Here is a 22,842-nt window from a genome sequence, read left to right as displayed (position 1 = left end):
ATATAACTACTTTCAGTACACTAACACATTTAGTTTTATGTACAGTGATTATTTTCATAAAAATCGAATGCCCTTACACAATTTTAATGAGAAATGAAATGATCATAATTAATTTCGGAGCATTCAAAATTGTACACATTACAACAGAATTGCTGGATTTAGGTATGTTTTTTGAATTGCGAGACTTGGATAAAATTCTAGAACAGCAAAATTTGCATATGATATAATGAAAAAATAGGTAAATAAAATTATGAATTTTATAGTTCATTTTAATAATAGAGATTTTAGACTTGTCGGGCTTGTCTGAAATAAACATAATTATAATTTATATGTTATTGTACTGAAGTGTGTGCTAATTGGAATCAATACACATGGAAATATATAACAGCTACATATAATACGTAGCTAGATAGACAGCCATGATGTACACTGGATCTAGGGCATCTGCCCCAAGGAGCTCACACTCGTTATTTTATTTACTACATTTTGTAGCTATATTGTATAGCCATCCAGTCATTTCGTAGTTTATCGCGTACAGTAGTATGCGAAAGTATATCACAAGTTTTATTTATATTCTGATCACGTGTTTTGTGACCTCGGTTCTGGTTGATTTCACAGGGGTTTTCCCGCGGCCATCTACATACAGGTAACTCTTCGATTATAATTTGTTGACAACCCGCTACACAAATTCCCAGGGTAGACCGGATTTATCATCAGGATGCCGATACGTGGGGGAAGGCGAGGTCGCCGAGTAATGGACGAGGAACAACCCCTACCGGAGGAGGTGGAGATGGAGGAGAGTTTGAGGAGAGAATTAGAAAGCGTAAGTAAACAGCGTTACTATAACCAGCATTGTAATCCCTAGTTGCAACAAACGCCGTGGTGTGGCCCCGCCTACACCAGGTGCATACTTGTTATATATAAGAGACACCCCTTACACCCACTTATTGGTGTCAAGTCGGGAGTCAATTGGATCTGTATGAAGTCTGCAGAATAAAATCGAACCTTAAAGTCGTTCATAAGGCGCTATTATCTCCCATGATCTGTCAGTGGATGACTGAATTGTCAGCTTTAAAAATAGAATCCTGTTGAATCTCTAAATATAGAACATATTACATGTCTATGCTGTGGCAATTTCATTTCAGTTGTGTGTTATTCATGACAAGATAACCATTAAAGATAACAACAGGTACAAATCCAGGTTTAAATAGTAATTGTTTATTATCTAAACATTCGAGTGTTTGCTACTCTTGAAGCTGACTATACATGTAGGTTCTCTACATACCATCCGAAATAGCTACATGTACATGAATGTAAACTGATGACTCAAATTCAATCTCGACAAAAACACGTCTCTTTATCACCTATGCATTGTATCTCCTAGATAAATGAAAACAAAGGCTGAAGTATCCCACATGTAGTACAATATGGATGATGAAGATGCATCAATTATAAGTCATTTGCATGCATGCACTGTCATGAAATCTCATATAAATTGCTACATAATTGAACATATAGAATTGTAATATTTAAAAACTTTGATCCTTAGAAATGTTGAAATATGACTGCCTTTATTAGGTTTTAAATGTACAGTATTAATTTGTTAACTGTACATTATAGAATAATCTAGATATGGTATTTAAAAAAATATATTTAACTGGTCGAAACAGTGAACTGGTTAATTACAAGTTGTACATGATATCAATAATTAATTATGACACATTCCTGTGTTAGTTTGTTGTATTTATTTACTGTATCACTTGAACAACAATTACGGCATATGACAACTATACATGCATGGCTAGCCAATACACCGGTCATTTTAAACACTTTGATTTAAGTTTAATACTTAAAAGTTAGAAGACTTAAAGGTTTATAATCCGGTCACAACAAGGCAAAGGAAATAATACTTATATGAATGTACATGTAAGTACAGTGGTTTAAATGGTCACTCTGCACATCACACACATATTTCAATTAGTCCATATATATTTACCGCGGGTAATATCAGTCTTCATTTTTAATTTGTTGTTATTATACAAATGTAGATATCCCTAATGTGCTATATACACAATTTGTATGTTTTAGTAACTTAGTACCCTATATATAGGAACACAGGTGACAAAGCAAAACAATTCATAATTTCATAACCATGCTTATCTTTTTTATTAATTTCACTTTACCTGAATAACAAGACAATGTCACAAACATTTTCGATTGATGATTAATTTGATATACATGCATCTAAACATGTATGTTATAGACAAAGTTCTGATTGATACTTGATGTATGTTGTACTTTTTATATATAAATGACCCACCATATCCATTTTTTCCCTAAATGACCTTACATGTATAGTCCAGTCCATGTTGTAATTTCCGTCCTAGCTATATATTAATTTGGGCGGGGTTCCGAAGTTGAGGTAGGTTTTGGTTATATCAAACTTACATCTGACATAAGGATAGACTCGCAATCTAGGTGATTTAGTCAGTTTTCTGAGTTTCTTTCTACCATAAGTTACCAAATGAGGATATATGGAGAGAGAACATTGAACCATGACGACTGGACTTAGCATTATAAAAGGTTACAGACCAATGTCCTCTAGCTGAGATATTTTTGTGTGATGTAAATGGTTGTTGATTGGTATCAGAGGACAGGATTTCTTACCTACACATAGTCCCACACAGCCCTATTGTTTAGAGGAGAAATAACTGTAGTAAATGTCTGAGGTATTTCACATGATACTAAACCACTAGTTCCTATATAGTTGTGATGGTAAACAGAACATGGTCATAGGGACCAATCATTAGCTTTTACCTATAGCTTTATCAATATTATATATATGTACATGGCGCTAAGGTTTTGTAGAACATAGTACCTTTCATTTATTTAGAACTCCAAAAACTTCAATATTTTGAAATTTGATATTTGACAAACAATTGCAAATTTTTTTTTTATAACAAAATGCTGCAGTACATGTATAAAGCTGAAGAATTATTTAACACTACTCAAAAGCTTTTCCGACAAACCTATAGTTCTCCTATTTGGCTGATCTTTTGGAAAGTGTACCGATAGGAATCTTTACTATATACTGGTATATATATAGTCTTCGTACATAACAAAACATCTCTGTTCTGAGTCATGATCAAAGGAATGTTTTAGCACTGTGTTACCATGTAGTCCTTGATTGATCCAGGTCAAGCATATATAAACACATGAACCATGCCCAGGTAATACACATCCATGAATGTAAATATCATAGATATAAAACAATGGTCATGTTTTACATCATCACAATTAGTATGCCACGTTACCTGTTGTATTCTGGTATGTTGGTGGTTAAATCTAATTGTTTTACATTGCATTGGAGATGCCCATCTTGTTTGTGGTTGCATTTTGCACCAAAAAAAGTTTAATTTAATTACTATAACTAGTCATCCTATTCAAAGCGGTTTAAGATGTTAATTAATATCCGTAAAGCAAAAAATGATGTACTGTATTAAAATATAAAAACAGAAAGAAAGAAAAAGAGCTACTAAAACCACGATACAATATATTTCAAACAATAGCAGTGTTGGTTTTCACCTTGGTAATGTATAAAAATCAAGAAAGTTATATATACAATAAATGTATTTGCTATTGTTTGAAATAGATTACTGGTATATCGTGGTTTTTTGTTTTGTATCTGTTGATGAATCAAATTCTTTTTTGTTTTTTTACATGTCTGGTGCTGTCTACAGAAATTCAAGCCATTGTTTGAACAGGTAAGCTTTTCATACTCATACGGTAGTAACTTGTATAAAGTTTGCACCAGTGTAATTTTGGCAAGTACTTTTTAGGTCTGAAAATGCTGAAAAAAATACTTCTAACATTGCAATTTATGCATAAATAATTTGGGTAAAAAATGATAAATACACATTTAATTATATGATTAAACCACTATAATCACAGTGCTGGAGAACAGAATACATCCACCAGTAGATCTTGAGAATTGACAATTTTTTGAAGGTGAAAAAAAACGAAATTTCTTTATCAATGTAATTTTAACACCCCCAACTTTAACCTTAATTTTTAGCCAAAAGAAGTGCAAATATTACCCAAGTGCTTTATGTCATCCGGAGTCTAAGCTACATATCTGTTTTTGTGAACAAAATATTTGCTTCCCCTTTCACATTTCAAAGGCAAGGGACTGATGACATCACCTTGCATACTCCTTTGAATATTTAAGACATTTATCAGATTGCTATGAACATTATCTAAGGATGATTCAGGCGTATCAATACTGTACACATGAAGTATAATTTCATTTTTATTGGGGAATTCATACTTCAAAGCCTCTATAATATGAAAGTATATTTATTATGAGAACCTGTACTTTGGGTATATTTTGATATATGTTTTCCCCTTCATTTGAATTAGATTGACTGAGATATAATAAACTCTATATATCAGGTGATTTGTTTTTTAATTTGTTTTTATTAACATTTCTATAAATAGCTATAGCTTATCACACAAAACAACAGTTTATAATAGATTAAGTATATTGTGTGTGTCACATGAAGATATATATGTTATATGATTATTAGCTATTACCAATATAAGTGCATTTATATGTAGATCAACAGCTTAAAGTATATACTAGCTGTTGACCATTTTCACTGTCCATGTATAAATATTATTCACACTTTTAGCCAGTTTGTCACCAGGAGCTTGACACATAAATTTTTGACAGGCCTTCATGGTTTGAGATTGATCATGTTTCCTATATGATATAAGCATATGATTATTTTACATATAGTAGTCCCAAACTGACCACTGTCCACTCCTGAAAACGAGCTATATCTAGCCTTTAAAATTCCTCTATCTATGCACTGAAGTTAGCCCCAGGATTCAATTAATTTGTACATACCTTGGTATTCTGCCAATTGCATATTTCAGAATTATCTGCCCTTGTACATGTAAATACATGTACTATTATATTCTAGCTTTTTTCCTGACATATGAAACTCATGTCTTTTTATCTTAAAAAAATAGAGAAAAAACAACATTTGTCAATGGTGGAGCATCTTTAACATATTGTTAAATATCAAAAAGTGTTTAAACAATTTATGAGAAGGACCGGGTGATTCTTAATAATTTCACAATCGCTATAGAGAGAAAGATCAAATGGTAGTTTCATCAATTAAAAATAGGAACAGATGAATTAGTATTTTTCTTTTTCTTTTTTATATTTTTATTTTTATTTCTATTTTTAAAGTTATTACTTTACACCATTACCATCATTGAAAAGTTTGAGGTTCTTATTTTACTTCAATATGAAAGTATTTAAAATAATAATTGCATCTCAAAAAAAATTCATGACACTATTGCCTATTTTGAATGAGGTACTGATTGCACAGACACCAAAAGCAAAACAAATTATTTTTTGTGTATTTGTGTGTTAATTAGACGTATATACATTTGTATATATATATATACATAATCAAACTATCAATTATTGTCCAAATGATTAATATTATTTATGCTCTGCCGGTGATGGAGTATCTTTTAGAATAAATCTGCTTACATATTAGTTCATATGTCCACTGCATTATGGAGGAAATAGGCTGGTCAGGAATTTGATAGATATCATGTGGTAAGAAGGAAGTGACTTTAGTTGTCATTCTATAAACTCCAATACACATGCTTGTGTGCATCTTGATATTAGAAATTCATACACTCATTCATATATATAGAACATATTATATGTATAGGAAGTAATGATTCACACAATATAACTTTAAACTCCAGTTTATTAGTGTTACATGTCAACAATATAATATAACATGTTACTCAAAAAAAAAATGAAAGAAATATTTTGCAAATTAGTATCTCATTCAAATTTTAAAGCAACTAATTGAAAGTATTGCCAAATTTCACATATAATTTTACAACAGCATCAAAAATTTATGAGCTGTGTACCAATAAATGTACAATTTGTAGGTAATTCATTGCATCTAAACTTTGTTTGAAGTACATAGGGAACTTACATTGAATACTGATAGGTTTGAAGCGAAAATGTATAGGTCAAATTATTCTTTTATGACCTAGATATCATTCATGATGATTCATGATTTACAACTCATTTATACTATTATAACTTAAATATTAATAATCATAATCTAGAAATAATGGATAACAACTTCATGGGTTCACATGAAATGTATGTAAAATACCATTTTTAGGTCATCTGACCCATAGTCATCATGTTTCGTACGTCGTTGTGCACTGTGCACTGTCTGCCGTGCGTAAACTTTTCATATTTTGAACTGAAATTAAGCTGACATGGTCCCGACAATGTGTTGTTACATTTCTGGTTGATCCCAAATCAAAGATGGCTATCTTGACACCATATCTAATTAATTTCTTATATGACTATTGCCAAGTTAGATGACCGTTAAGGCCCTTGGGCCTCTTGTTGTTTCACATCATCAGTAGAATTGGAGGGGTGCTTATATATTATGGGGAGGGGCCTTGATTATGTTGAATATGGTACAGTATAATACCTGTGATACATTGGCTATGTAAAGATGTTACATGTAATTGGATATATCAGTACAGTTGTGTCTGTCCTTGATCTTGGCTACATTTAAATGTAAAACTTTGCGTAGCTGACATGTACATTATAAACACTGTTAGTTAAGTGTTTATATATCATTTACAGTATGATGCAGTATGTGTGGGTTCATTATAGACACCAAAAGCAAACACAAATTATTTTTTGTGTATTTTGTGTGTTAATTAGACGTATATACATTTGTATATATATATATACATAATCAAACTATCAATTATTGTCCAAATGATTAATATTATTTATGCTCTGCCTGTGATGGAGTATCTTTTAGAAAAAATCTGCTTGCATGGTAGTTCATATGTCCACTGCATTATGGAGGAAATAGGCTGGTCAGGAATTTGATAGATATCATGTGGTAAGAAGGAAGTGACTTTAGTTGTCATTCTATAAACTCCAATACACATGCTTGTGTGCATCTTGATATTAGAAATTCATACACTCATTCATATATATAGAACATATTATATTTATAGGAAGTAATGATTCACGCAATATTTAAGCAATAAACTGTTACCAGATTGGACATACAGTTGATATGAAGCCCATCCGGAAGGAAGATAAATAGAATGGCGCCCGTTAGGGCGCCATGAATATTTATCTTTCGGACGGATGGGCTTCATATCAACTGTAAGTCCAATCTGGTAACAGTTTATTACTTATATTTCCATTATGATTATCAAAATCCAACACTATACATGTATATCCTTTGAATTTTCCCGCTTGCGCTAGTGTTGACGTCACCAAGTTTAATAAACGGAACAGCCATATCATCAGCTTCTGAATATAGTTCAACACAAAACGGTTTGAAACAAGCGAACAAATGAAAATTATGCGATGATATTTTTAAATACATGCTTTTTTGTAAACATAATAATACTATTAGATTTCATAGACCACACAACATTAAAATCACTTTTTAAATTATTTGACCGTTATGTATAGGCGTAAGTATATATTGTATACACTATCCGTGACGCGGCGGAAACGTTAAATATTCATACGCTTGACCAGATTGGAGTTCATAGCGTGATATTGCCCATCTGGTTTAACATAGATCAAACGGGAAACTGAAAGTAGAATGGAAATATAACTTTAAACTCCAGTTTATTAGTGTTACATGTCAACAATATAATATAACATGTTACTCAAAAAAAAGGAAAGAAATATTTTGCAAATTAGTATCTCATTCAAATTTTAAAGCAACCAATTATTGCCAAATTTCACATAGAATTTTACAACAGCATCAAAAATTTATGAGCTGTGTACCAATAAATGTACAATTTGTAGGTAATTCATTGCATCTAAACTTTGTTTGAAGTACATAGGGAACTTACATTGAATACTGATAGGTTTGAAGCGAAAATGTATAGGTCAAATTATTCTATTATGACCTAGATATAATTCATGATGATTTATGTTTTACAACACATTTATACTAATAACTTTAATACTCATAATCATAATCTAGAAATAATGGATAACAACTTCATGGGTTCACATGAAATGTATGTAAAATACCATTTTTAGGTCATCTGACCCATAGTCATCATGTTTCGTACGTCGTTGTGCACTGTGCACTGTCTGCCGTGCGTAAACTTTTCATATTTTGAACTGAAATTAAGCTGACATGGTCCCGACAATGTGTTGTTACATTTCTGGTTGATCCCAAATCAAAGATGGCTATCTTGACACCATATCTAATTAATTTCTTATATGACTATTGCCAAGTTAGATGACCGTTAAGGCCCTTGGGCCTCTTGTTGTTTCACATCATCAGTAGAATTGGAGGGGTGCTTATATATTATGGGGAGGGGCCTTGATTATGTTGAATATGGTACAGTATAATACCTGTGATACATTGGCTATGTAAAGATGTTACATGTAATTGGATATATCAGTACAGTTGTGTCTGTCCTTGATCTTGGCTACATTTAAATGTAAAACTTTGCGTAGCTGACATGTACATTATAAACACTGTTAGTTAAGTGTTTATATATCATTTACAGTATGATGCAGTATGAGTGGGTTCCTTATAACTGTATACATGCATATACTTAAGTGGTGATTGCAGTTTGTAGGGATATGTAGAGTCCACTTGTGTTTGGTTTTCATTAAAAGTGTGAATGACCTTTTAACTACACTAATTGGCCTGAAACACTTTCTTAAGAATAGGACAATAATCCATTAGATATAGCCTTGCAACTGTTGTGACTTTTCTTTGCATTTATGAGCTTGAGTGTTTTTTAATCAGGGGGAGATAATCTTGTAAATATGATCATTGATAAAATATTTTATTGCTATGATCCATCAATGTGTCGATTGAGTGCCTGGATCACAATATAAAAAAAAAAAAAAAAAAACATCATGGAGAACTCAGAAAAGAAGACAAATACTATACAATTCTGGCCATGTTGTAATGACTTTATTTTAAGTTTTATTTTTTTGAATATGAATGGTTCTATTGAGATGGATGATATCTTTCAAATTATTTCGCTTAATCATAACGATTATATAATGTATTTTAAAATTTACCCTATAAAAGCAAGAAAGACAAATAGTTTGTGTTGTTGTTTCACATTTTACTGAATATACTTCACATATATATAACACAATAACTTCTTTGTGTAGCATGGCCGTGAAGGACTGCCCCTGAAAAACCTGAGGGATGAGCTGATAGATGAAGGCATTACAGAGAACATTCCTGATGAGAGAGTTCAGGAGTTGTTGATGAGGGCTGATGGGGATGGGGATGCTCACATCACATACAAAGAGTTCATGGCTATGGTATGGGTATTTAAGTTTTGTACGTTTAAGTATAATGCTTTATAGATAAAGAAGAGAAGCAGCATGAAACTGTTACACTTTAATTGTCAATAATTATTAATAGGTTATTCAGTTCATAAGTTGACATAAAAAATTGTACCTATTCTATCATGTTTTAGTGCAAAGACTTCTCTTCAAAAAGCTTAGAGTAATTTTAAAGTCCTATCAATTTTCAAGAGTTTATGTCATAATATTAAGTTTGAGACTAAATATTGTATCATAAATCATGGTTACAGATTTTATTGGCCTTAAGTGTGGACCAGTTAAGGTCACACTGTTCCATGGTTCACCTGAGCTTTTAAGATTTATTTTGGAGCAGTTAAATATTAAATATTCTTATCAAAGATGCTTAGATTTACACATTTAATATTTAATTGACCTTTGACCTGTTATTTTACAGATGACCCGCGACTTAACAAAACAGGAGAGATCAGCGTTCAGACGAGTTTTGAGAGATGCCATTGCCGACATCTTGCCTAAACACATGCGAGAGGACTTCATAGCTAATTACACATGTTGTCCACCACCTATCTTCATGATCACCATCAGTATTGTCGAGGTCAGTCTACGCCAGATTTATTAGATCTGTATAATTTCAAATTTATGAAGTGCCATGGAAAGAAGATATGCAAATTAGAGGACATCTGGCACAAACCTTGAAAAAAACTGTAATGTAGTATAACAAAAGTATTCATATATATGTATTCACAATAATTAGCTACTAGAGTATTTAAAAAAAATTGACACGAGGGGCGCTTATTACGAAACCAAAATGAAAGTTGTAGACAAAAAAAAATCATCATATTTGAACTATTTCCATATACTCATGGCACATCAATCTGCCACAGTAAACATAATATTTTCTCTTTCCTTGGAGACTCATTGTTACATGCAATAACATGAATTTTATTTAATATGGGATGAAATGTCAATTTTATCAGCATCACATGTAAAACTTCATTTAATCCATGGCATGGATAAACCTTCAGGAGAGGTTAGGGGCACCTATAGGGTGTAGGTGCTAATTATGACAAATACAATAACAAATTTTAACATTGTTAAAAGATCTATGAATAATACATACTGTGTTTTTCATACCATTACAAATTGACAATGTGCAAAAATATTACTCCTGCAAATCAATAGCAAAGAAAAAATTGTGAAATTTTATCCCAGTTTTTATCATTCAAACTGTTAAACATTTTGGATTGATATATCCTCTTCCTTTTCAGATTATAGTATTTGTTGTGTATGCCATGGAGTTGAAGGACAGCGGTACCCCTGTCACAGCTAATACTGGTGTCCCCACATACAGTCCCCTTATCTACGTCCCAACACGGAGATACGAGGCGTGGCGATTTGTCACATACATGTTTATACACCAAGGGTATGAATCTTACACCAACATTAATTTTTCACATTAAATCTGCCATTCTGATTGGCCTATTAATTTTTTTCATACTACCATGAAAAAAAATCCGAGAATGGTGCGAAATCCTGACATTATCGTGACAATTGAAAAATTGATGTTGCGTAATGATTTTGAAAAATAATCCATTCAAAAATCATTGGAATCAAATGTGTAATTAAGTTTTATTTTTCATTAGTTATGATATACTATATAACTTGTCTTAAGCGAACATCACAAGACCAGCATATTTGATCACTATAGCCAGGTTTCTGTATAACGCATGTAAAAAAAAAGTCATATAATTAATGTAAAATTGAAATACATAGAGATCAGGATAAGAAAAGGGTTTATATGTAAGTGTATATGATAGTTAATTATTCTGTAAATTTTTTATTTTCATGCGATAGTTTTCAATAGATAATCATCATAATTTTTTATAGATAAAGGATGAGAATAAAAAATGGGCAAGTGCTGTGTGGATTTTTAGATCTGTATTGTGTGTATACAGGTTTGAAATAATTTTATGTTCAGAACAAACAAACTGGATTCAATATATATATATGAGTGAATTATTTAAGCTCTTGTAAAATGTGATAAAATTTATTGCTTATTTTTGTTCTTAGGTACCTACATATAGTCTCCAACCTCATATTTCAACTTTTACTCGGTCTGCCTCTGGAAATGGTCAACAAGTTCTGGAGAATTCTTATCATTTATGTTTTGGGTGTCATTGCTGGTGAGTAACAAATTTCCAATGAAAACTATTCATTCTGTCATCAATGTTAGACCTTTTCTGAGGTAAACATTGTGTTAAATGAACCTGGTAGGATGGAAAATATTGACTTGCATGTCACCCTGTTAATATTTGATACTGCATTTCATTTCAACAAATTTTATTGCAAATAAAATGCAAATGGATTTGGCAACAGGCAAAGCCTATATTAGCCATCTCCAAACAAATCCGGTATAGTACAATTATCAACAAAATATTAGAACATTTGATACCACCAGTTGCAGGTCAGTGTAAGGTTCAAGATATGGAATGAATTTGAAAAAGCAAAACTTATTTGGTATCTGCATGGGAATAAGTATATATAGAGGAACTCAGCATTGAAGCATTGTGCTGAGGCAAAACAAATTATTGCATTTTTTCCGAAAATAAAAACTGTTAAATTCATGCAATTAAAGCACTAATCAACATCTTTTGCTGTTGTGATATGCCCACATTTATCCTTACTTTGAGGAGATATTCTGACATTGAGATGATGTGATATTTGTACAGGATCCTTAGCCCACTCTGTGACAGATCACGATGTTGCTTTAGCTGGAGCCAGTGGTGGATGTTATGCTTTGATTGGTGCACACATAGCCTCCGTTATAGTGGTAAGTTGGAATATTAACACTGAACTACAAAATTCACATGTGTCATAGCTCTTCTGATATAAAATAAGATTCAAGGGTACAGGTAAACCTGCTTTAGTGACCACCTGTTTATAACAATCAACTGTTTAATTAGAACGAATAAACGTACCCGTCCTACTTTACCTTTCGGCCGGGTACAAAATGGTGCCTACAGCAATTTGTACCAATGGAGCACTGCCTAAGAAAATCACTTGGGCACAATTTTCCATAATTTTGGATAGGTTTCCAATTATTTTATTCAAAAACATGTACATGCATTTGAAAAAAAATGTCCATGTGAATTTAATGTATTATAGGGTTCAGTTACATTACTTAGAAGGTAAGTGATATAAAACAAGTACATTAAAATGCATACAAACGTTTCAATAATGATTAGCATACAAACGTTTCAATAATGATTAGCAGTAATAGACACCAATTGCAGGTCTAAAGACGACCAATTACTGTCTAAATGTCTTTTGAGCTACAATATTGCAGTCAAATCTTTAATAAGACCATTTTCTGGAAGTCACTAATGACCATCTTCAACACAATGTGACTTCTGTATAAAGAACACTTGATTTTCTGGGTGTTCTGTTTCTTCTGGTGAAACATTATGTATATTGGGCAGCTGATAAAGGCAGAATAAGTTGAGGATTACCTTATATAGTCTTAGCCTGTAATCTCCCTTTCTATTGCTAATACATGTACCTGATGTTTCCGTACTATTAAATTAAAACACAACATAAATTCCAAAAATCACGTTTCTAATGAGTATGAATTTAGGGACTTGATTCTGCCTGTTTTCAGAGGATTTGCTTTGATTAAACAATAGTTAGTTAATGAATTTAATAATTTGCATGTGTGAATTTCATATGCTCAAAACAATTTTGATGAATAATGATTCATTTTTAAACATTTCTTTTTTCCTTACAATAATTCTTATAATTGTAAATTTTAATGTTTCTTTATGAACTTTAACTGAGTTTTATTATAAAAAATTGATTTTCCTACTGCTTTAATTTTCAGAACTGGAAGGAAATGAATTACAAGTGTTTTGAAGGCAATATTTGCCGATTTCTGTTAAGTGCCCCAGTGAGACTGACATTGCTGCTTACATTTTGTACGTAAAGACAACATGCATTACATAATATACTTGTTTCATTCATCATAGAAATTTAGTCAGTAGACAATTAAGAATATACTTTACAATAAAAATGGTATGTAGCATAATTATTTATTGGCAAGACCAATTACTTATGATATCATAGAAATCATTATAAATGTTGATAGTTATATATATATAATAATATAGTGTTAAAGATTTTATAGGGTGAAACTTGATGAAATACAAATCTCATTCAATTGATGTACAATGTATATCATATACATGTTATTTAATAGTACTGAATGTAGTTATAATTTTGATTGGTTCTGATGATCAAATAAAGGATATTACTTGATCAATCAGAATGTACCTGTAAGTGCCATCTGTAGTCATGTTTATGTAGAAGATTGTCTCCCTTTGGTCACCAATGACAGCAATGCTGGTTTATAACCTTATTGATTTAACAACCATCTAGGTGAGCCTCCATGCATTTTCAAGACATCATCACTTGTTTTAAAGTATAAAACAAAACCTGAAAATACTTGCAACAATGAATTTTATTCACTTTATATCATTTTTATTCTGTCATATCATTCAATAGATCAATTCACTTCTTACATAATTGTTCTCTTTAGCCATCCTTGACACTGGCAATGCCGTCTACAGGAGGTTTTTTGATGCTGGTACTACAACGAAGATCGGAATATCTGCACATATTGGGGGACTCCTTGCAGGTAGGATACAAAAAAGAAAAAAAAAAAACTCTAACACTTTATCTTGTATTTTCTTTTACTCTCTATTCTTCTAATGTAAAATACTCAAGCTTACTAGCTAAATTTCCCTACCTCAGCCTTATGTTTTTAAATATCATGTTTCTATTTTATCAGGTATTTAGCTAATAAATATACATGTGTATACATTTTTTATATATTTGTATTACATCTGTAGCATCTCCGAGTAAAGTAACTATTGATTAACATGACGAGTATAATCAATTGTAAAACAGCCATGCATATTTTTAACATAAATCTTCCAAGGATTATGTAAGAACACATTAGGCTCAGTCCAAATGTAATGCATATAACGGCAAATGTTTTTAATGTTGAATTATAATTTCAGGTCTTCTGCTCGGAATTCCCATCCTCAAAAACATAAAGGAGTTACCTTGGGAGAAGACTCTTGGCTGGGTAACCTTAGCTATATACCTTGTGTTTGTGTCGTTTGCCATGTTTTTCAATGGATTATATCCAGGCTACCCAGAAACAGACTGGACACCACTTTAGTGTGTCAGAGGGATGAAGGATATATAGGTATAATTATGGCAAACCATTGTTAATTAATTAATGACTTTGTTAAAATAACATTTTCTTATGGGTCCAGGAATGATAATTTTATTGTTTGCTTTTAAAATACTTTCATTGAAATGAGAGTTTTTACAATTGCTTGACAATTGCTCTTTATACAATGTGTAGTTGAAAAACATACTAACTGTCATACAGAAAGATTAAGGAAGAAATAATCATATCCATTGTCAGCATGAAGTATATGAAGGTAGCTAGTAGTGTTTCCATTTTAAAATTTTAAATGATTCAAGTCTGTCTGCCTCCCAAAAAAAATACTCAAAATTTAGTAAATCTTCTTGGTATGTCTGCAATGATGACTAACTAGATTTCATACTTTATAGTGCAGGGCATAGTTACATCATTACATATAGTACGTAGTACTGGACAATTCATATAATTTCTTTAATGGAATTGTTCACCCCATGGTTGTGAGACAGGGAAATCTCCTGAGATAATACTTTATGGAGGTTTTATTTGCCAAATGTTTTAATTGTTGCTAATTAGTCTGAGGTTTGCGACCCATTCTTTCACTCCTGGCTGACTATTTTCATAAAAACCTTATCCAGAGAGTTTTGACTGATTCTCTCACTCATTACTGACTATTTTTCATACAAACATTTTCCTGAGAGTTTCGACCGATTATCTCACTCATGACTGACTATTTTTCATATGTAAACCTTAGCCTGAGAGTTGCGACCGATTATCTCACTCATGACTGACTATTTTTCATATGTAAACCTTAGCCTGAGAGTTGTGACCAGTCTCTCACGTATGACTGATTATTTTTCATAAAACATTAACCTGAAAGTTTTGACCCATTTTCTCACTCATGACCGATTAATTTTCTCTTTCCTTGATTTGTCATATGAAATTTGCATTGTATAAACTAGATTTTGGTATTGTGGTTGCTATACATGTATATAAAAAAAGACCAGAAATATATAAACAAAAATATCTTGTATTATACCTTATGCCATCATTATACATATAGTCACAAGACCGATGTTTTCTTCCAAAGGGATTTTTTAAAAGCTGCACCCACAAAAGATAATAATCACTAACATATATAACATGTGATACAGTAACGATATATAAGAATCACATTGATCCATGTATTGCATGGCTCAAATATATGATGTGATCAGATTTATTCATATATCAAACTAACTGGTTTACATCATGATCTTATGGAAGACTAACTTGTCCATGTCAGGTAGAGAATAAAAACAACCCTTATTTGAGTTTTACTAATAGTGGTAAGAAGATTATCTTTTAAAATTCAGACGAACCAACAAATTGTGCAATACCTTTAACACTAGAGATCAATAATTGACTTTTAGTTAAATACTGCTTACTTTGTTATTTTGTTTATATAATTCTATGAGCTATTAATCTGAATCTCTATTAATGATGTGTAATACACTAAACCAATATGAAATCTTTCTAAATTGATTTTAATATGATGTTTATGTTATGTTTGTTTACATTCAACTAGACGGCAGAATCCCAGTCCACAATCACTGTCGAAAATGATAGGGTCATGAATACATATACAACTTTGATTTTCCATCCTCTATTTGAATTAAGACAAGAAAGATAATACTGTTTTGTAAAATAAAGTTTCAAAAATTGATATACATGTATATAATTTAGATTATGTACTGGAAAGTAATAAGCAGTCAGAAGGATTATACTTTATCTATATAATTGTTAAAATATTGTACACACGTTATGTCCAGAGGCTAATCTATTGTGGGTAAACTCTGAATAAGGAGAATGGAGTCTGTAATTTAGAGATGGTTCTCACATGTATTTATGCCCACTTACATTGTATACAACCCAAGAAGAGACAAAAATAAAATGTGTTTTGCGGATATCTAAAATTGAGAGCACATAGGAAACCATCGGCAATTTGTACATGTAGATTTTTTTTATCTTTTACAGTACATTTTGGGGATACGTGTACATAAATCAATTTGAAGGAACATTTAATCCACCGTTTGATATATATATATATTAATACTATATGAGAATTACTTTGGTGATTTTTCTAATTTATTTTTGTTTATGAGATATAGCACTAAATCTTTCGTGTTTGTTTAATTTGGGTTTTTTGTGGGGTTGGGATCTTATCAATATAGAAAATTTGTTTCATCAACCATTTTATGAAATAGTGTGTGTTTGAAACTATGAATTTTATGAATCGTTTAATTTGCCTTGTCAGTTATACATATGAGGATATTTTATTCATTGCTTCATACATCTTTTTGGCCAATGATTGATCTTGCTCTGCTCGTTGATACTGCACGTTCATTATATGTAACTACTGCTATTTGTGTATCTTTATAATAACCTCGCTATTATCTTCTACTATTGATCATTTTGAAATAAATCAAGAATTTTAATTTCAATATTCTACATTCAATCATAAAATATAACATTCTTGCCAAACATTATTGATGAAGCTTTTTCAGCCACAAGCCATACAATATAGTCAATGTACATGTATACATATATATTCATAACATATAATGACTTTATTATATGACAAAGGTCTAATGATGAAACATGATTGATGTACCAAATCAGATATTACATATCATAATGATTTTATTTCATATTTGTTGCATATGTGCCTTTGATATTGAATTTTCTAAACATTTATTCCATATATGCCACATGATTTATGCTAAATCGTTAGTGCAAGTGCCTGATTTTATTTCGTTTTTAAAATGAATACTACAACATTGTCTCAATTTTCACAGACGTGTACACGCCTTAATGATGATTATTTATCTGGATATTTCTACCATCTAAGTCATTTCTGTATCAACACCGGTAAAGTTACGTCATTATTTTTAAGAAGCTCTATTATTGTTTATTATGAAAATCTTTATTAATTTCATTACTAATTATGTATACGAACGCCATGCAAACGATTACAATTCGTTATGTAGATTGCTTGAATCCTTCCAGATATACCTTTGCCATTTATAACGGTTTACATACACGGATATAAAGCTTAGATATATATGCATTGTCCATTGTCTTAATTATTTAATGTTGTTTGTTTTCTGTTTTATTCTCGATGTGATTTTAATAAGCTGTTATCATCAGATATGTTAGAAAATAGCGTGGGTTCTCTGGTTGAAATACCAATTATTGGAATTTATATTAAAAGTCACAAGGAAGAATTCCTTTTCATAAGTTACTTTTTGCTCTTTTATCGATCTGCTTCAAATTCAGACCATTATAAACCTTATTTATGACATGAGGAAAAAAGTGTGGTTTTGAATCAGTTTGGTGATCTAGTCACAAAGTGTACCACATTGTGTTTGTTTTGATAGTCAACAACCAATAATTTCAATATGTTCTGGCATTGTATTGTTTTTGTAGAGGAGTTCGATACATTTCCTACTTGGACACTATCTCTTACTGTGTAACTGATGTCGTTTTCTAGGGTATCAAGGCCTTACTAACTTGTGTTATGTTTTATTTATCTGTTTTATCATCTCTGCAATATCTTTAATCACGTTAAAGAATATTTTTACATTTCTTTTATAATAAATGCTTCAATCACTTACCGACGTTTCATTGTTTTTGGTTTAGAGAAATTGGAATTTAATTATCAAGCTTTGCAGGACATTGTGTTGCTGCAAAACGTTTTGTTGGATGGTACTCGCGAATTAGCATAATAAATATTAAAATGTGTTATAAATATGAGTTACGGATATGTTCATTTATGTATCCTTTAGAATATACAGTGGAACTCGATTAAAACAAAGTCGAAGGGACCGAGATAAAACTTCGAGTTATCCGAGTGTTCGAATTAAACGAGTTTTCAAGTCTACTGATAGTCTCTCTTTACTTATTATTTATACATTCTACTAGTTCCATGTCGTAAAACAATGTAAGCATGGAATATGTCAAAATCATCGATTGAGGTTGCAAAATAACAATAAAACCAAAATATATTCAAAATATCGATGATACCAATATATTATGTTAATCGCCTACCCTCCATATTGTTAGAAAGCTGTTCATGGTTCCGGTTCGCTATCACATTGCTGCACACCTGTATGTTCAAGAACGTACCGGTTTAAACAGGTTCGGTGTTCTAACTTTTACTTGGTAATTTTTTATCATACAATTCTTAAATACACAGAATCAACCTTATTTATGAAGAAATTGTTGTCGTATTGTCAAATGGACTGTAACTATATATAGTAACTCGTCATAATATTTTGACAGAAAAATTGCAAATGGACACAAAACACTTGGTCCCATACCACTGAAACCACTTACCGAAGTTAAACGAGAAGGTGTTTTAATACAACGTTGACACATTACAAGCCTCGTTCTACCCAAAGTAGCTGGTAAACTTCTAGCTGTAATATTGTAGCTCAAGAGAATCTTTAGACATATATACATACAGAGTATAGCAGGCCGGGTACGTATATTCATTATAGTATATTCTGAACAGTGTGTAATGGTGTGTATGGGATTTCATATCACAATTGAGCGACCTTCCTTTTAACAAAGAGGTTTTTAAACCAGCTGTATTTGAATGCTAATTAAAAATACTCATGCTTGAATAACATTACATAATTTACTACTAGGAATCAAGATGTTTTCAGTAAGTGTGTATGTTCGTGGAATTATGATAATTTTACGTACCCGTATAGTGTGTATACTCAGTATAATTTTGCAATAATTCTGGATTACATGGTTCTATATGATATGTACGAGAGCAGGTCAGTAATCCATTAAATGGATATAGGCGACTAATACATGTACTTTAGAGATAATTCTGAAATGTTTCATTTTCGGCTATAGCTATCTATCCCGACAAAAGATTTTTATATTTTATATTAGACCTGGTGTTTCCGCTACTGCCATTACAGTTTTACATCTTTCACTCATCATCTTTTTCAAAACATATCCCAAATTGTATTTCAACAAAATTTATTCAGTCATCCAGTCTTTAGGACGATACATAAAGAAAAAAGAATCACACAAACAACAACTCATTCCACAAAATTATCGCATGCTTTTGCACCATTCATTAATGGGTTTTTATTTCAAGTGGATGCATGACAAAGTTGTGTTTATTGGGTAGACTTATTTAAAAGTGGGGGAAGTGGTTTCCACAACTTCATTTCCTAAGGATCTGGTTTGGTCTGGTTTATAAGGTTTAGTGTCCTATTAAAAGCCAGAGCAACCTGTAAAGTCGGCCTCCCGTATGTGCAATGTGTTGCGGTGTGTGGATGTAGTTATGTTTTGGTAAGCTGCTGTATATCCGATATGTGTATACCTGTAATAATGGAATTCTTTCCTTTTTATATATGGCTCTCTCGCTGAAGTATGCCGGCGAAGACACCAAACAAGCTATCCCACCCATCACATTATACTGACAACGTGCAAACTAGTCACATCATTCTCTTTATATCCAATGTTAAGCAGAACAAAACCACTCATAGACTATTGTGTGTCTCGGCCAGGAGATAAAACCCAGAACCTAAGGCCAAAAGTGAGGCGGTGCAAAAGGAGGCGTTAGGAAGGCAGTTAGAAAGAGAAAATATAATATCCTACATTTAGTCGTCTTTTACAATCATGCAATAAGGGCAGCAGGTTCAATTCTAACTCTCTACCTGCAGGGCCAGTATTTGTTAGTTATTGTACGTAAAAGTGTATAAACAATACACAGCAAAACATAAAGCAAGACTTCATGTCCTCGCAAGTAAATATAACGATATACATATAGATTTTTTTTTAAAATCTGTTGTGCCTAATGCTTTTGATTGTTTCCACTTTCGTATTTCTTCTTTTTGTTAAGATATTTTTTATACTAGTCTTGCTTATGCGACGGACAGAACAGTTGGCAATCGCGTGAAAGACAGTCCAGAGATAAAAGCAAATTTAAATGAATAACCTTGTCGATCGACATTGGCCGCCGAATATAGGACGTCTTCACATACAATTTTTAGTATACCATTAATTGATTAACAATACAGCATCGACTCTGAGCAAAGGCGCAATTCCGCGAAAAAGATGACCACGTGACGATACAAAAGTAGGCCTGGCCGGGTAGTAGGCATTACTTGCTCGCAAACACCAGCGTCAAAACATGAGTTCTAAGATAGTCATGGCGGCAATCGCTGGGCGACATCCTCGATACACCAGGGGTTCCGATCATTTACGATTTCTACACCCCTGGACTATCTCATAGCGAAACTGGAGGCAACCGGACAGAACAGGTAATTTAGTCATTTGATGTACATCAAAAGAGCCGTATAACGGTACACTGTGGTTGACTGTGTGGCTTTGATGTTAGGCGTCGCTCTCTCTGTAGTCTTCAAAAGAAATCTTTGCAGGCCTGTGATTGGTCAGAAATTTTCTTCTGAACTGCCTTCGATTTTACTATGAGATAGTCCAGGGGTGGATATAAAAAATAACGTCAGTTATGGTAACCCCTGGAGTATCGAGGATGTCGCTGGGCGGACTATGTTGGAAGTGGAAAGGACCGGAAGTAAGGCTTCGGTACCAGAGAACCACAAAGCGAAGCTTATGTATTATTTAAATTGCATAGCTTTTGTTCTAGACATAGACAATTCGGATGCTGGTAACCTGAGACGTTTACGGGATTACGAAAATTATCTCCGTCTGACAGCAGACGAAACAAACCAATTAATCTTGCTTTGTGCTCTTCTCTCTCCAGATATTCTTATTGGAATTTTTTTTCATGACGAAGAAATGTGTGAAGGGTCCTCCAACGCTTTCTATAAGATCAAAGCTGTCCAGAGCCGGGTTATGGTCAGTAGCAGTATTATAATCGCTGGTCAAAACCGCAGTGTCAACGAGGTCATGTTCTTCGAGATGTCTTGGCTCCAAGATTACTATCTGGAGCCCATCAAATATTTCGCCGATCAAATAGACGCTGAGAAACGTCGACAGGAAAGAAAGAAAAAGACTTGTGTCATTTCATAGATATCTGAAGTTCAATTTGAATAGAATTCCGTCTTACATACATTAAACCATATTCTTTCTTACTTGACTCAAATACTAACAATGGTTTTATCGTTATGCAAAGTATGGATGAAGTCTGTTGGAAAATCTGTTGGGAAGTTTTGTGATGTGGATCCAACGATTGATACAAGACAGGTAGCACAGTGAGTTGATTTGTACAGACAATAAATTATCCTAGTTTCATGACAGTATGACAGAAGATCCTTAATTCCAATGCACATATATAAGATATCTTGATTACGATTTATATATATATCATATGTGGATATGAAGGATAGGAATGTTCTACCCGAGGGTCACAAAACATTTTGTGATCCTGAAAGAGTGAAAGAGCATTTTTCTCTCATACCTCGACATTTTATTGCAATTTTAGTACTATTTTTCTCCGCCATTTTGAAATAAATTTGAAAAGAAAAATCGCAAAAAAGTCAATTCTCCAAACATGAAAATTGCATAATATTTTCAACGCAAATTCCGTTGTTTGTATCTTTTAGTTAATCCCCCATATTTTGAAATAAATTTGAAAAGAAAAATCGCAAAAAAGTTGAAATTGTACCTAGAAAATAGTAATTTTGTTGACGCTGTAACGTCACGAGGCTTTATTGCATGGGTAGCCATGCAATACAGCCTCAGGCGAAATGAGTTTATTGCCCTGGACCAGCCAGTATTATACGTGTAGGTATGAGAGAAATAAGATATTATATAATAGTACATGTATATGAGATATCTTATATAAAATTTCAAATGAATCCTATATAAGATATCTTATACAAAATATAAGATATCTTATATACTTGAAATCTCGTTGCTTTATATATTATATAGGAACGAAATTTCAACAAAGACAAAAAATGAAGTCTCCCTACCCGAAAAATCTCGATAATCTACATGAGAGATATACGGTATACTTACTACTCGTTCAACCAGCCGCGGTGGCCGAGTAGTTGAGAAGTTCCGACATTACCACAAGCCCTCCACCTCTGGGATGCAAGTATGAATCCCATGTGGGGCAGTTGCCAGGTACTGACCCTGGTCGGTGGTTTTTCTCCGGGTACTCCGGCTTTCCTCCACCAACAAACCTGGCACGTCCTTACATGACCCTGGTTGTTAATAG

The 22,842-nt window shown here is 32.4% G+C and overlaps 1 protein-coding gene across 1 annotated transcript; it reads left to right on the top strand.

The window, feature by feature from the left end:
- The first annotated feature begins 531 nt into the window (after positions 1 to 531).
- LOC138321122 (rhomboid-related protein 2-like) lies at positions 532 to 18,286 on the top strand. Its single transcript, XM_069264566.1, has 10 exons — positions 532 to 823; positions 3,741 to 3,764; positions 9,245 to 9,400; positions 9,840 to 9,998; positions 10,672 to 10,826; positions 11,474 to 11,586; positions 12,133 to 12,233; positions 13,281 to 13,374; positions 13,995 to 14,093; positions 14,479 to 18,286. The coding sequence occupies exons 1-10, from the start codon at positions 719 to 721 to the stop codon at positions 14,640 to 14,642; spliced, it is 1,170 nt and encodes a 389-aa protein (XP_069120667.1). The 5' UTR covers positions 532 to 718; the 3' UTR covers positions 14,643 to 18,286.
- Positions 18,287 to 22,842: the final 4,556 nt, after the last annotated feature.

The sequence above is a fragment of the Argopecten irradians genome, chromosome 4 (genome assembly GCF_041381155.1).
Source record: "Argopecten irradians isolate NY chromosome 4, Ai_NY, whole genome shotgun sequence".
Lineage (NCBI taxonomy): Eukaryota > Metazoa > Mollusca > Bivalvia > Pectinida > Pectinidae > Argopecten > Argopecten irradians.
This window is presented reverse-complemented; position numbering and strand designations above follow the sequence as displayed.

Bases quoted from the DNA above. Each gene is read 5' to 3' on its own strand.
- LOC138321122 (XM_069264566.1), top strand. From the start codon at position 719: ATGCCGATACGTGGGGGAAGGCGAGGTCGCCGAGTAATGGACGAGGAA. The intron at 9,999-10,671 runs GTCAGTCTACGC...CTTCCTTTTCAG, and splicing joins TCACCATCAGTATTGTCGAG to ATTATAGTATTTGTTGTGTA. The intron at 13,375-13,994 runs GTACGTAAAGAC...TGTTCTCTTTAG, and splicing joins GACATTGCTGCTTACATTTT to CCATCCTTGACACTGGCAAT.